Source organism: Euphorbia lathyris, chromosome 6 (assembly GCF_963576675.1).
Source record: "Euphorbia lathyris chromosome 6, ddEupLath1.1, whole genome shotgun sequence".
NCBI classification, from domain to species: domain Eukaryota; kingdom Viridiplantae; phylum Streptophyta; class Magnoliopsida; order Malpighiales; family Euphorbiaceae; genus Euphorbia; species Euphorbia lathyris.
The window spans coordinates 34,456,314-34,470,480 of NC_088915.1; the positions used below are offsets into that span (position 1 = coordinate 34,456,314).

Below are 14,167 nucleotides of genomic sequence, written 5' to 3' on the forward strand. Positions count from 1 at the left end.
ACACCTAGCGGAAGGTGTCTTAGCTCATGTCTGAACTAATACACGGAAGCATAATGGGATGGGGCAAATAAGGACTTTCATGCATCTAATTTAGATTAATTGATTCAGGAATAAGATGAAGGAAGATGGAACTTGAAACCAAATAAACTGAACTTGATTCATAAAAGATGAGAAATAATTCAATGTCAAGCTTGCTTTAGCTAAATTGATAACGGAATAAAAATAGCAAAATAAACTGAAATATAAAGACGAAAAATAAAACTAAACTACTACTAAGCTAATCTAAGAACTAGTCTCTAATTATATTGAATGAAAAACTGAATAATAATTACATGGCATAAGCCTCTATTTATAGTGCTCTTCTTCCTATTCCTACTATATCTAGGTTTTCTTCCCATCTTGGAGTTAGATTCTGTTGTTTGAGTTTGATTTAGAATAGAATATCTGAAGTAGAATTTGAGCAGGATTCGATCTCAGCTCGTCGAGTAAAGGGGCTTACTCGCCGAGTAGGTGTCTAATATCGGGCAATTAAGGATGGCTTTAACTCTATCTCATTGAATAGGCTTGATGAATGTCTTGTCTGGATGCGTAAATTAACTCGTCGAGAAGCTAATGTTACTCATCGAGTTACAAGCTCTACTCTCCGAGTAGGGATTCTTTTCAACCTTCATTTTGCTTCGTTTTTACTCCGTTTCTTCCTCAATTGTACCTGAAACACCTCAAAGTGCACATCAAGTGTATAATAGAGAGAATACCACATAAACAGATGATAATTACACATAAATAGGCCTAAAACCATGCCTAAAACTCTATATAAAATGGTCCTAACACACTATCATCTCGTGTAGATAAACGATAAACGACTTCACTCTAGTGGGGTGCTAGGGTCATTCGACTTAAAATCCTATGACACATGTGAATCTTGTTTACGTGGAAAGATGACAAAGGCACCTTTCAGCAAGATTGGTGAAAGGGCCACTGAGCTATTGGGGCTAATACATTCAGACGTATGTGGACCAATAAGTTCAAATGCTAGAACAGGTTATCTTTATTTCGTTACCTTCACAGATGAATGTAGTTGATAAGGTTATATTTATATGATGAAGCACAAGTCTGAAAACCTCAAAAGGTTTAAGGACTTTAAAACGAAGTTGAGAACCAACTTGGCAAGAAAATAAAATCAATCCAGTCAGATAGAGAGGGTGAGTACCTAAGCCAAGAGTTTGACACATACTTGAGAGAGCGTGGTATAGTATCCCAACTCGCTCCTCCCAGAACTCCACAATGGAATGGAGTGTCTGAAAGGAGAAATAGAACCTTACTTGACATGGTTCTCTTAATGATGAGTTAGGCATCTCTCCCAATCTCCTTCTGGGGATATGCTTTGGAAACAACTGCTTTCATTATAAATAATACACCTAGCAAGGTAGTTGAAAGTACGCCATATGAATTATGGATCGGGCGAAAGCCCAATGTATCTTTCATGAAGGTTTAAGGCCGCGAGGGGTGTCAAGCTAGAGCCTAGATCTACAAAATGCCATTTTGTGGGCTACCATAAGGAAACTAAGGGTTATTACTTCTACAACCCGGCTGAGAATAAAATATTCGTAGACAAAAGGAGTGTTTTCTTAGAGAAGGAATTCCTTTCCAAAGAAGGCAGTTGGAACAATTTTGAACTCGATGAAGCTCAAAGCTCACAAACTCCTAAATCTGAAGCTGAGGATGCTACGAGAACAAAACTAGATCCACAAGAAATTGAGGAGGTCATGCCAGTGTCCTCTACACAAATTAAGAATATGTAAAGGGATAACATCCCTCTACCGAAGAACCCTCTATGGTATAACCGGGCCAACCAACTGATTGTTAACCTTGACCATATATTGTACCGAGGAGACACACATCATAATAAGACGCGCCCGCCTATCAGCGAATCCCAATTTCAACATCACTTCCTCCAAATAAATCCAATCCACCTTATCATAAGCTTTGCTAATATCTATTTTGAGTGTCACATCCCCCTTATTCTTAATAACATTGCGCTTCATACTATGAGTGATCTCAAAAGCAATCAAGACATTCTCATGAATAGACTGTATCAGGAAGAAGGACATTTAATCTATTTGCAAACACTTTAGAGACAATTGTAAAAATCACATTACACAAAGCAATAGGTTTAAGATCTTTTATAGAGCAAATGTCATCACATTTTTGGATTAAGGCGATAATAGTATTATTGAGCCCAGGAGAAATTTACATTGATCTAGCTTCACACGATTTTAGTCGTTTTACTTTTTCAAACTTACAACTAAATGAATATCATAATTAATTATAAAACTACATAATTAACTATAAAATTATAATTAAATCACATTATCAAACTTAATTATCATTATATCACTATTTTTTATATATAACAAATAAAATATATTTTTAAATACTAATTTAAAATCTGTAAACCCCAATTCATAAATTATAAACCCTAGATAATACATTCTAGACCTCTAATTTATAAACTCCAATCCTTAAAATATATTAAAAATAATAATTTTTATTAATTTAACATAGTTCAAAATTATAACTTGATATAATTGTAAATAGTCTTTTTAAAAGTGAATTCTTATGTAAATTTTTCTATTTTTTTAACTGTCTTATTAGGTTTCACATAACTAAGTAATTGAAAAAACTATAGATAATTTATATATTTGTTATAATTTTATGGTTTTTTTTATAAATATATTAAAATCTCATATTTTTATTTTTAGTTTTATTAAATTCAGTTAAAAAACTAACTAAACTCTGACATATTTTGGAATATTAAAAATTTATAAATAGTTAATTTATTTTTTTTTTTTGGTAAGAAGGGAAGAAAAAAAACAAACAAACAAAAACCTAACCCGGGATCAGTCTAGGAAGACTGACCCCAATCCTATCCTCAAGAAGAGAAGGTAACAGAAAAGAAGGAGGAACGGAAAGGGTAGAAACACCTAACATCCCCCCATGCCCAGCAGCTGCCAAGCGATCCGCCACGCGGTTTTGCTCCCTATAAATATGGGAGAAGGTAAGAGAATCGAAGGCAGGACGAAGCCTCAAGATGGCTTTAATGAGATTCTGACTCTTAAGACAAACAGCATGTCTATCCGAAATCCTGTTGATAGCCTCCAAATTGTCAGACTCCACCGAAAGTCTTTTAACACCCATGCGAATGGCGAGTTTAATGCCAGACAAGATCCCCCAGAGCTCTGCAGTAAAGGAGGAGCCCGTACCTAAGTTATGGGTAAACCCAGCCAGCCAGGCGCCACCAGCATCCCGAAGAACTCCACCAGCAGCAATTCTGCCATTACTAAGGCAGGAGCCATCCGTATTCAACTTGACAACCCCTTCCCTGGGCTTCCTCCAACCAACTAACTGGACCTCTTTAACCGGAGAGGGGTGAACCAGGGGCTCTCCTTCAAAACTCTTTGTAATAACAGAGAGTTTTTTCGAGAAATAAAACCGGAGGTCAGGAATAAAAACAGTCTTCTTAAAATAGTTAATTTATTTATAATAATGATTTTTTTTTTTTTGAAGAATATAATAATGATCTTAAATTCTTAAAATTTAAATTCCTTGTAAATTTTAAAGTTTGTCCAATGGACAATAGATTAGGCCCAGCTTAGCCCGATACAGCAACATGCGTTGGGAGTGCGAACCAAACACACGTTGGATAGCCGCTGAATATAAACGGCCAACTGAATCAGAAATACCACAAAAAGTTCCAAAGTTCGTTCGATTTCAATTTTCTCAGGTCGACCTAGAGGCTTCAAAACTACAGCCTCTCAAAGAAAGAAAAAAGATGAGAAAGGAAGATACTGTGAAGCTGATTAGCGCCGAGGGTTTCGAGTTCGTGATCGACAAGGAAGCCGCTATGGTTTCACAGACAATTCGCAATATGCTTACTTCTCCTGGTATTTTTCTCTCCGTTTTTCTCATTTCTCTCCGTTTTTCTGTTTCGATCATTGTTTGAATTTTGCTTAATTTTCCTGGAGTTGGCTAATAATTTAATTGTATGCTTTGGCTAATTGTGTATGGTTGATCTGTTTATCAAAGTTATCTGTTAAGAGTTTGTGTAATTTGGCAATTCTTGCTGGGGTTTCAGCTTACGGGTTGAGAATTGCTGAAATTTAGGAGCATATTTGTGGTTTTACGATTCTGTGAAGTATTGTGATTTTGTCTTTATAATTGGGGTTGTGCTTTGCAATTATGCCACAGGGAGTTTTGCTGAGACGCAGCATGGAGAAGTTACATTTCCGGAGATCAGCACTACCATTTTAGAGAAAATTTGCCAGTATTTTTACTGGTCTCTTCAGTATGCCAAGTTCTGTTCTATTCCTTCCCTTGTTCATATTTTTTTTTGCTATTTGCTTGTGCTATGCTATGCTCCAATTATGTGATTTTGTTAATTGGGAACTCAATTCAAGTTTCTTTACATACAAGTTTGAGTTCAATAAATATTGCATCTCAAATTTGGGTTTTGATTTCGAACAGTCATAAAGCTGAACTAAATTGGGGTGGGCGGCAAGTAGTTTGTTGTTGTTTTTAGAAGGCTTAAGGAATTAACTTCATTTGATATTTATGTTTAATTGCTGTGTTTTTATTGAATTTGGGTGTTTGCACTTCTGATGTTTATGTTATGCTTTGTTACTATATCTATTTATAATTTATGGTACTATGAAAGCAAAAGATTGAGATTTATAATTAGGCATTCACTAAATTGTTCATCTCTAAATATCTGGTTTCTTGGATTTTTACTTTTTCCTTAAATATGGCTTTTAATGTAGAAGAAAATGAAAATTTAAATTCCACTCTTGTAATATCTAATTATTTAAAACTCTTCCAAAATTTATCTTATTTTGTACTTAAAGTAAGTAATAACAGCAATTTTGCTTCAGGTGAATGTACACATAATGAACTAATTTGTGGTTTGTAGAATGATATGGTTTTCAATAAATTTATTTTATGTACAATCTAAATAGATAAGTGTGTTTGGACGGAACAACTCCAATCTGATAAAGTATTTCAGCTGTTCTCTCAAGAAAGACGTTCTTGTTGCTAAGAATTGTATAAAAGTCAAAAAAAATCACAAGCAAAATTCTTGCTTCTGTGTAGTTCTAGTTCTTGATTTATCTGCAATTTTTTTTTTGGTAAGAAAGGAAAGGAAAAAAACAAAACCAACAAAAAACCTACACCGGGATCAGTCTAGGAAGGCTGACTCCAATCCTATCCTCTAGGAGAGAAGGCAAAAGAAAAGAAGGAGGAACAGATAGGGTAGAAACACCTAACATTCTCCCATGCCCAGCAGCTGCTAAGCGATCCGCCACGCGGTTTTGCTCCCTAAAAATATGGGAGAAATTAAGATACTCAAAGGCAGGACGAAGCCTCAAAATAGCTTTGATGAGATTCTGGCTCTTCAGACAAACAGCCTGGCTATCTGAAATCCTGTTAATAGCCTCCAGATTATCAGATTCCACCGAGAGCTTTTTAACACCCATGCGAATGGCGAGTTTAATACCTGACAAGATACCCCAGAGCTCCGCAGAAAAGGAGGAGCCCGTCCCCAAGTTATGGGTAAACCCCGCCATCCAATTGCCACCAGCATCCCGAAGAACTCCCCCAGCAGCAATTCTGCCATTGCTAAGGCAGGAGCCATCAGTATTCAACTTAGCAAACCCTTCTCTAGGCTTACTCCAGCCAACTAGCAGGATCTCTTTATCCGGGGAGGGGCGAACAAGGGAATCTCTTTCAAAGCTTTTAGTAATAACAAAGTGCTTCTTCGAGAAGAAAAACAGTAAATCAGGAATAAGGACAGCCTTACCCGCAAATAATTCTTCATTCCTCCACTTCCAGATTTGGTGACAAGTAATAGCAAAGAGGATGGCACCGTGCTCCATGTTGGCCAGCAAGTTCCCCTTGGCTCCTTGAGAGAACCAGTCCCCTTCAGAAAAGGCCATGAAGGAAGGGAGGATGTGATGAGGGAGGATCCCTTCCCAGATCTTCTTACTATTTGGGCAATCCCTCAAGGCATGGCACAAGGTTTCCACATTGCCTCTGCATCTACTACAGGCACTAGACTCAGTCAAGTGCCTTCTGTGCCTATCCGCATTCGTAAGGAGCCTGTCTTTGATACCCAGCCAAAGGAAGCTCCTGATACGGTAAGGGATCTTGAGGGACCATATGGACTTCCAAATCTCCAAGGGAGGATCAGCCCTATTAGGGGTAAAAGCTTCATAGGCCGATTTACAAGAATAAGTACCATTATTCGTCAAGGCCCAACAATGTCTATCCTTATCCTCCTCTTGATTGCTAATCTTCACTCCTCTAATGTTAAGAAGGGTCTCCAGACTAAAGAAAGAGTCGAACTTTGACTAGATCCAGTCTCCCTCCGAGTCCACCACATCAGCAATTTTCCAGGAAAGGAGATCAGCCGACGGAGGGGCATTACACACATCAATCAGCGGTTTATCACCAATCCAGGTGTCATACCAGAAGCTAATAGATCTACCATTACCCACCTCCAGGCCAATCCCCGTACAGAATTCAGCAAACACGGCACTGAGCCCTTTCCAGAGGAAGGAACAGCTAACAACCCTCTCATTCGGGCCACCAAAGATTCTATCTTTCCGATACTTCCCGCACAAGAGACGGACCCAAAGAGAGGAGGGGCATTGCCACATTCTCCAAAGAAGTTTCATTAACAGGACTTTATTATTGTCCTTTGCCTGCCTAATACCAAGACCCCCCCTGTTTTTAGGCTGGCAAGCTTCCTTCCACGGGACCAGGTGAACCTTTCTCCCATCTCCAGACTCACCCCACAGGAAACGCCGATTTATCTTATCCAGGTCACTAAGGACAGGCTCAGGAAGCTTACAGGCCTGCATGATGTGGTTCGGAGCAGCGCAGTTAACTGACTGGATCAAGGTAAGGCGACCTGCAAGGGAAAGAGAATTAGCTTTCCAGCTAGCACACAAACCATTAGTTTTGTCCAAAATATCCTTGAAAGAGGCTTTGGAAACCCTGTCACTGTGAAGAGGAACCCCAAGATACTTCCCCAAAGAGTTCGTCAGAGGTATGCCAGAGAGCTCACTCAGTCTTCTGCACAAGCTATTGTCCATATTTTTGGAACAAAGCATACGAGACTTTTGGATGTTAACCTTCTGGCCAGAAGCCTCGCAAAAACAATCAAGGAATAACTGTTTTAATTTGCTCCTCATTACCCTCAACGAAAAGCATGACGTCATCAGCAAAGAGTAAATGGGTAATAGGGGGGCAATGTCTGTTGATAGAAACAGGGTGGAGAGTCCCTTTGCACACCGCCTCTTGGATCAGGTGAGACAGTCTTTCCATGGCAATAACAAAGAGGAAGGGACTCATAGGATCTCCTTGGCGAATTCCTCTGGAGGGAGAAAACTCATCCGACATGTCGCCATTGATCATGACCTGGAAAACAGGAGAGGAGATACACTTCTCAATCAAAATCCTCCAGTTCTCCGGGATGCCAGCTTTGGCTAAACTATCCAGAAGAAAGCTCCAGTTCAATCTATCATAGGCTTTCTCCAGATCCAGTTTGAGGGCCACAATCCCTTTCTTACCTTTCTTAATCTTCATAGAATGGACAACCTCCTGGGCAATAACAACGTTATCCATCAATTGTCTACCAGGAACAAAGCTCCCTTGGTTCTGGCTAATTATATCCGGAAGGATCTTCCGGATTCTATTAGCCACAATCTTAGTAATAGCTTTATACAAAACATTACAAAGACTGATGGGTCTCATCTGGAGGAAGGAGGAAGGCTTAACAACCTTAGGAATCAAGACAATGAGGGTTTTATTAACCGACCTGATATCGTTAGAGCCACCAAAAACACCTAACACAAAACTGTATATGACCTCCTTAACAGTATCCCAGTGTTTATGATAGAAACTAGCGGGGATACCATCAATCCCAGGAGCCTTAGTGGACCCTATGCTAGAGAAGGCCAGATCAATCTCTTTAAGGTCAATAGGATGGAAAGCATCTTTAATAGCCTCCTCCCCCAAACGAGGAAAGGAAATACCAGAGTGGGCACTCTCCAAGTCCACAGCTTCCTCTCTAAACAGGTCCTTGTAGAAATCAAGGGCTGAGCGACGAATGTCTTCCTCCTCAAAAATCCACTCGCCACTAGCGTCCTTGATAGCATCAATCCTATTCCTCTGTCTCCTAATGATCGTAGAGAGATGAAAAAACCTGGTATTCCGATCCCCGTCTTGAATCCAGGCCTTCCTAGACTTCTGGAACCAAAGAAGCTCTTCCTGTCTAAGCACAGCTTCCAACTCGTTCTGGAGAGCTCTAAGGTGACCATTTAAGCTATGGTCGAAACGAGCCTCCAAGCAACGCTGAACGCCTTCCATCCTCCTCAAGAGTTTATTCTTCCTCCTGATAATATGGCCAAAGATGTCTTTATTCCAAACAACCACCTTCCTTCTGAATTCCTCAGCAGCGAGGAGAACATCAGAGTGGGGATGCCAATTGGTTTTCACGAAATTCCTAAAGTCGGGATGAGAATCCCAAGCCACAAGATATCTAAAGGGTCTGTTACCTTTCAGCCGGTTACCTTTGACCAAATTAATGAGGATAGGGCAATGGTCAGAGTGACGGAAGGGGAGATTCAGCACCTTGACCTCAGGAAACCTACAGATAGCCGCAACATTAGCATACACCTTATCCAACCTCACAAACAAGCTATTTCTTTTCCAGGTAAATTTGTGGCCAGCAGCACCCAGGTCTGAAAGCCCACACAGATCCATACTACGCTTGTGGTTAAGGCACCGGTTCACATAATGATTACCCCCTCCTCTCTGATCACTTAAAAGGGCAATATCATTAAAATCCCCGGCCACCAACCAAGCCTCCACCATGTTAGAGCTAATAGAATGAAGGATCTCCCACAACCTTGTACGATTAGAAAGAACAGGATCGGCATAAACAAAGGTAACAAAGAAATGTTTATTACCAGGGTAGCACACCTTACTATGAATGAACTGACAGTCCATACTAACAATATCAATATTAACAAGACCTGGCTTCCAAAAGAGCCAAATCCCCCCAGCCCGGCTAGTAGCCTCCGATCTGACACAATTCCAATTCTTAAACTTTCTAACCACCTCGTCTGCTTTGGCTCCACTGACCTTGGTCTCTAGAAGAACAAAACAGGAGGGGTTAAACTGTTTAATAAGATCATTAACATGAATGCGGGTTGCCTTGCTCGCCGCACCTCTAACATTCCAAACAAAGAAATCCATCAGAAAGGAAGACTACTAACACAAGCCCAAACCCTAGATCAGGTATTTATTCGGGGCTCCTGAGAGCCTAGAGGAAGTCCCAGAAGGTCCCCTTTTAGCCCAAGAGTCTAACCCATTAAGGTTCTTCTTAGGTTTCACTTTAAGTTTCTTCATGTTCATCTTACTCACTCCTATAGCTTTTCCAATAGGAGCATCCACAGGAGGATTCAGAGAAACAACCTTACTACTCGACCCTTCCCCTGTAGAAAGGTGAGACTGGGAGCTCCCTTTATCCTTAGCATCAGAGACAAAGAGGGGATTAATAGATTTACCCCGACTAGAAACAGGCTCGACCGATTCCAGACCAGGCATGCTCAAATCAATCTGTTCATTGGAAGGGTCCGATTCCCGACCTTCCTCCAGGGACAAGACACCGAACCTAGACCCCGAGCCAGAAGCTGAGACCACACCAGCCTCACTCCTCTTCTTGATATCCGGGGGTCTGACCTTGATCTCAGGGGCAATCTGGAGCGTAGTCATCTTCCGACTAATATCTGGCGGATGAATAGAACTAACATTAGCACTTGGCTTCTTTCTCACTGACCTCTTGGCCAGCATCCATGGCCCAAAACTCCTTTCTTCCCCCTGACTTTTCTCAGCTCCACCTATGATAGGTTGCATCAACTCCTCCGCCTCCTTCCTCTTCTTAGGACATCCCTCAAATGTATGGCCAAACATACCACATTCAAAACAGATATTATGTATACCTTCATATTCAATATGAAAAACCTTATTCTGAATACAGAATTGAGAAAGAAGAGGCTTAGCAAGATCAATATCAATACAGACCCTGGCAAACTTGCCTCTTACTGCCCCAATGGTAGTCTTATCGACATGGTGGACCTTACCAACCAGGCTACCAATCTTGTTCAGGAATCTATCACTATAGTATTCAAGAGGAATGCCTGGGAACCTAACCCAAGTAAGGATTCTGTTAACAGAGCAGTCATGGGGGTCAAAATTTGGGACCCAAGGTCTCAGAGCCAAAACATGATTGGAGATAATATACGGTCCACCATTGACCACCGCATTGTAATCCTCAGCCCTTGTGAATCTAATGACATAATAGTCATTATCAAGGTCAGTGATGGTAACCTTCCCTTTCTTAGCCCATTGAGCCTGAATCCTCTGGGCAAAGTAGTTGAAACTGATTCTTTTCCCCAAAACAGTGACAATTAATGCCAATTTCCACTTGGATCTCATGACCCGCTTGTCTTCTGAGGAAAGACGGATCCTAGGACACAAAGGGTTCTCAGGCTGACCATCCTCAGAATCGGAATCGGAGAGAAAATCCCCATCATCGTTCTCAAAAGTATCCTCCTCCATCATGGGTTCCTCCTCCACCACCCCTAACAACTTATCCCTCCAGGAGGGAGCTCCCCCATCCTTTTGATAACCTTGGGCATGCTGGCCCTGAGTAACCCGAGTGCCTGGGGATGAAACACCTTCCATAGTTTGTCCCGGAAGTAAAAGACTTAAGTCCCCCGGCACAAATGCCTGCGCGGCTTGCGCGGCCTGCGCTGCCTGCGTGGCCTGCGCGGCAAGCACGGCCTGCGCAAGCCGCAAAGAATACCCTGCTTGCGCGGCCGGCACTCCCAGAGCACCAAGCGCAGGACGCGTCCCCCCATCACAACGTTCTGCTCAACCCCACGGTCCACAGTCGAAAACATCGGACCTTCTCCTTCCCCAACGCCAGACGCGGCAGCCGCAGAACCCTCCCTTCCTTGATCCAGATCGGCCACCCCAACCACCGAAACAGGCACCGAATTAACCAGATCCGCCTCCCCACCATCAGCCCACTCCGATCTACTACGATCCCTGGACCGATCCCTCGGTCTTTCGTTACTCCGCCGTCTACCCCGAGGAGATCCTTCCGATCTCCCATCATCAGCCGCCCAAGCCTCCTCCTGTACCAGATCTGCACCCAGCCCGCGCCCCGCAACCGGACTCGCCAGATCCAACACCGGCCTTCTGCCCGCCTTCACCGACCAATCCACCCTTCCCTTCGCAGTCGCTTTCGTCATCGCCACAGAGAGAGAGAGAAAAGGAAAAAGACTCGTATTTGGAGGAGTCTATTTTATTAGATATAACTAATTGAGAGAGAGAGAGAGAAAAAATTGAGTTATAAAATTGATCCTGTGTTTTAGAGAGAGAAGAGAGATCTGAAAGAGAGGAGATAGATCTAAAAGAGAGAAAAAGATCTAAAAGAGAGAAATAGATCTGAGAGAGAGAATATAGATCTCAAAATTCTCCATCTTCATAAAAATTCTTCACCATGACAACAGATCTGAGAGAGAGAAGATAGATCTGAAAAAGAGAAGATAGATCTAAAAGAGAGAGAAAGATCTAAAAGAGAAGAGATAGATCTCAAAACTCTCAATCTTCATAAAAATTCTTCACCATGACAACAGATCTAAAAGAGAAGAGATAGATCTCAAAAATAAATATGTTGATTTATCTGCAATTAAATTAAAGAAAATGTTATATATAGCTTTCTCATAAAGTTTTTATAAAGCTTTACATTCTATTTTTTTTTTTATTTGGATGGTATACTTTATTAGTTATTACTCAACTTCTTGTACATTTCACATTTCAGCTGTTTTACATATTTCAAAGCTTTTTAGGAAATTTGAAATAATGCAAAAATTTCCTGAGATTTATTTCCTATTTGTAAGTAGGTTATTAGTTACAAACTCTTTACCAATTACACAATGTAAGCTTAAATTTATTTACAGAACTCAAGTTGGCTACTTGTTGTAACTTATACATTGTTATTTTCAGAATATGTATCTATAATCAGCATAGTCCATGTTTTTTGGCATGTGTGAGGATAAGTATTTGATTTTTCTGGAATTATCTCCATTGCAAAATATGAAATGGTTTCTAGCTATGCTGACAAAATATGGTTTATGTTTGAGGGTCCCAAGAATGAGAAAGTTTGAGGACTCTTTAATGTCTATTTCTAGCTCTCAATATTCTGAAAAACTCTTTTTCGGAAATTGAAGGCTTCTTTAGAAGTTATTGTTTCATCATATTTTTGTTCTGATCTTAAATCTGCCCTGCACGCTCTGAATATTATGAACTTAGTTTGCTTCGTTTGACCCTCAAGGCTGTTTGCAGTTTTCTTTTCTATCTGAGATATGGTGTTATGCTGATTCTATAGTTGCGTTGGAGATGATTTATTGAATCCTTATTTTTCGTTTTGCATTCCCAATTCATATGCACACTTGTTTTCCCCCCTTTTGCATCCACAAGTTGACGAAGGGTTAATGAAATCTAATTATTGGTTTTGGTTAAGCAGGATCCTATTTAACATTCGGTTGGGCCTTGAACATGTTTGTTGACAAGGCATTATATTTCTTCTTTCAGGGGAAAGGAAACTGAATTTCCTATTGAACCAGAGCTTACTCTAGAGCTGATGATGGCTGCTAATTATCTCCATACTTGATCCAATTACATTGCTAGAGTCTTGGGTCTTAAAACCTGTAAGCCTGATAAATCAACTTACTGCATTTATTTATGTTCTGATTTAACTGTTAAATTCTCATGTTAAGTATATATTGGAAAATGAGCAAGCATTCTGCCTTTGTTTGGGTTTGGGCAGGTAGGGATATCAAATGGTGACATTGTTGCCCAGGAAGACCATAGAGCATAAGATTTGTACACTTGGTTAACGGAATGGTGGCATTGCAATATTTTTTATTTCGTCAAATTGTAATGTCAGTTGATTAAAGTTTGAACAATTTGACTTGATAGCATATGGAACCTGGTTCTTAAATGATGTAACTTTGTTATTATTTATTGTCAAGTGTTAATATTAACCTTGTTATGTTAGCTTTCTTCAAGCTCTTTGACAGCAATTACCACACTGTTAATTCCTTCTTCTTAGCCTAACTATCCCTCACACTGTTAATTATGTGAACCTCAAGAGGTCCATGTTTGCATTTTCAATCATTGACTGGGTTTAGCTCAAAGTTTTTAAAACCGGACCGAACCGGCCGGTTGAACTATTGGTCATGTGTCCAGTCCGGTTATACTAATTTCAAATCAATAACGTTAACTCATAATGGACCGGAGTAAACCAGCCAACTGGAACAAAACCAGTGAACTGGAAGTACTCTGGTTTTTTACAAATCTGAAAAGGAATTTGAGATAAATCCATAGTGGATTTTACATGCTGCATAGAATCCCAATTAACCTAGGGTGCAGATGCTGCTGTATGTGGCATGGCTTTTTCCTCATATAGGTACAATATCTATTTTGCCCTTGAAAGCATTCTCATAGGGATGGTTTCACTTACACATTTTTTTTTTTTGCCCCACAGAAATGGGAAAGGAGAATGTGGCATATAAATAAGACATGCAAATCCAGGGGAAATAATATTTTCTTTATTTTTGTGCATCATTTAACTTGCACATTTTATTCCAAATAGTTATTATTCATTCTTATTTAAAATAGTTTTTATAAGTAATGGAATACATGTATAATTTTTTTTTTATGTTCAATTGAAAATATTTTTATTAAAAATATTTATTTATTAATATATATAAATATATAAAATATTATAAAGTCATTCTTAAATAACGTTACTGGTTTTGATTAGAGGAACACAAGAGAGCTTGAGGGCAAGCCATGAAGGTTCTAGATAGTATGCTGTATGGAGCTTGTTGCTTGTCTTCCGGGTTATCCGTGGATGCGTTTATATTTGGCTGCATTACATTTCAATTTATATAAGCAGAAAATGTAGTAAGAATTTATACTTGATATGAAATATTTTTAGATATACACACCTTCAAGCTATCCGGAACGATCA

At 39.9% G+C, this 14,167-nt stretch overlaps 1 protein-coding gene across 1 annotated transcript; it reads left to right on the forward strand.

The window, feature by feature from the left end:
- The first annotated feature begins 3,644 nt into the window (after positions 1 to 3,644).
- On the forward strand, positions 3,645 to 13,183 carry LOC136233111 (uncharacterized). Its single transcript, XM_066022678.1, has 4 exons — positions 3,645 to 3,944; positions 4,249 to 4,354; positions 12,724 to 12,839; positions 12,959 to 13,183. Exons 1-3 carry the CDS (start codon positions 3,671 to 3,673, stop codon positions 12,800 to 12,802), a joined length of 459 nt encoding a protein of 152 aa, XP_065878750.1. The 5' UTR covers positions 3,645 to 3,670; the 3' UTR covers positions 12,803 to 12,839; positions 12,959 to 13,183.
- The last annotated feature ends 984 nt before the right edge of the window (positions 13,184 to 14,167 follow it).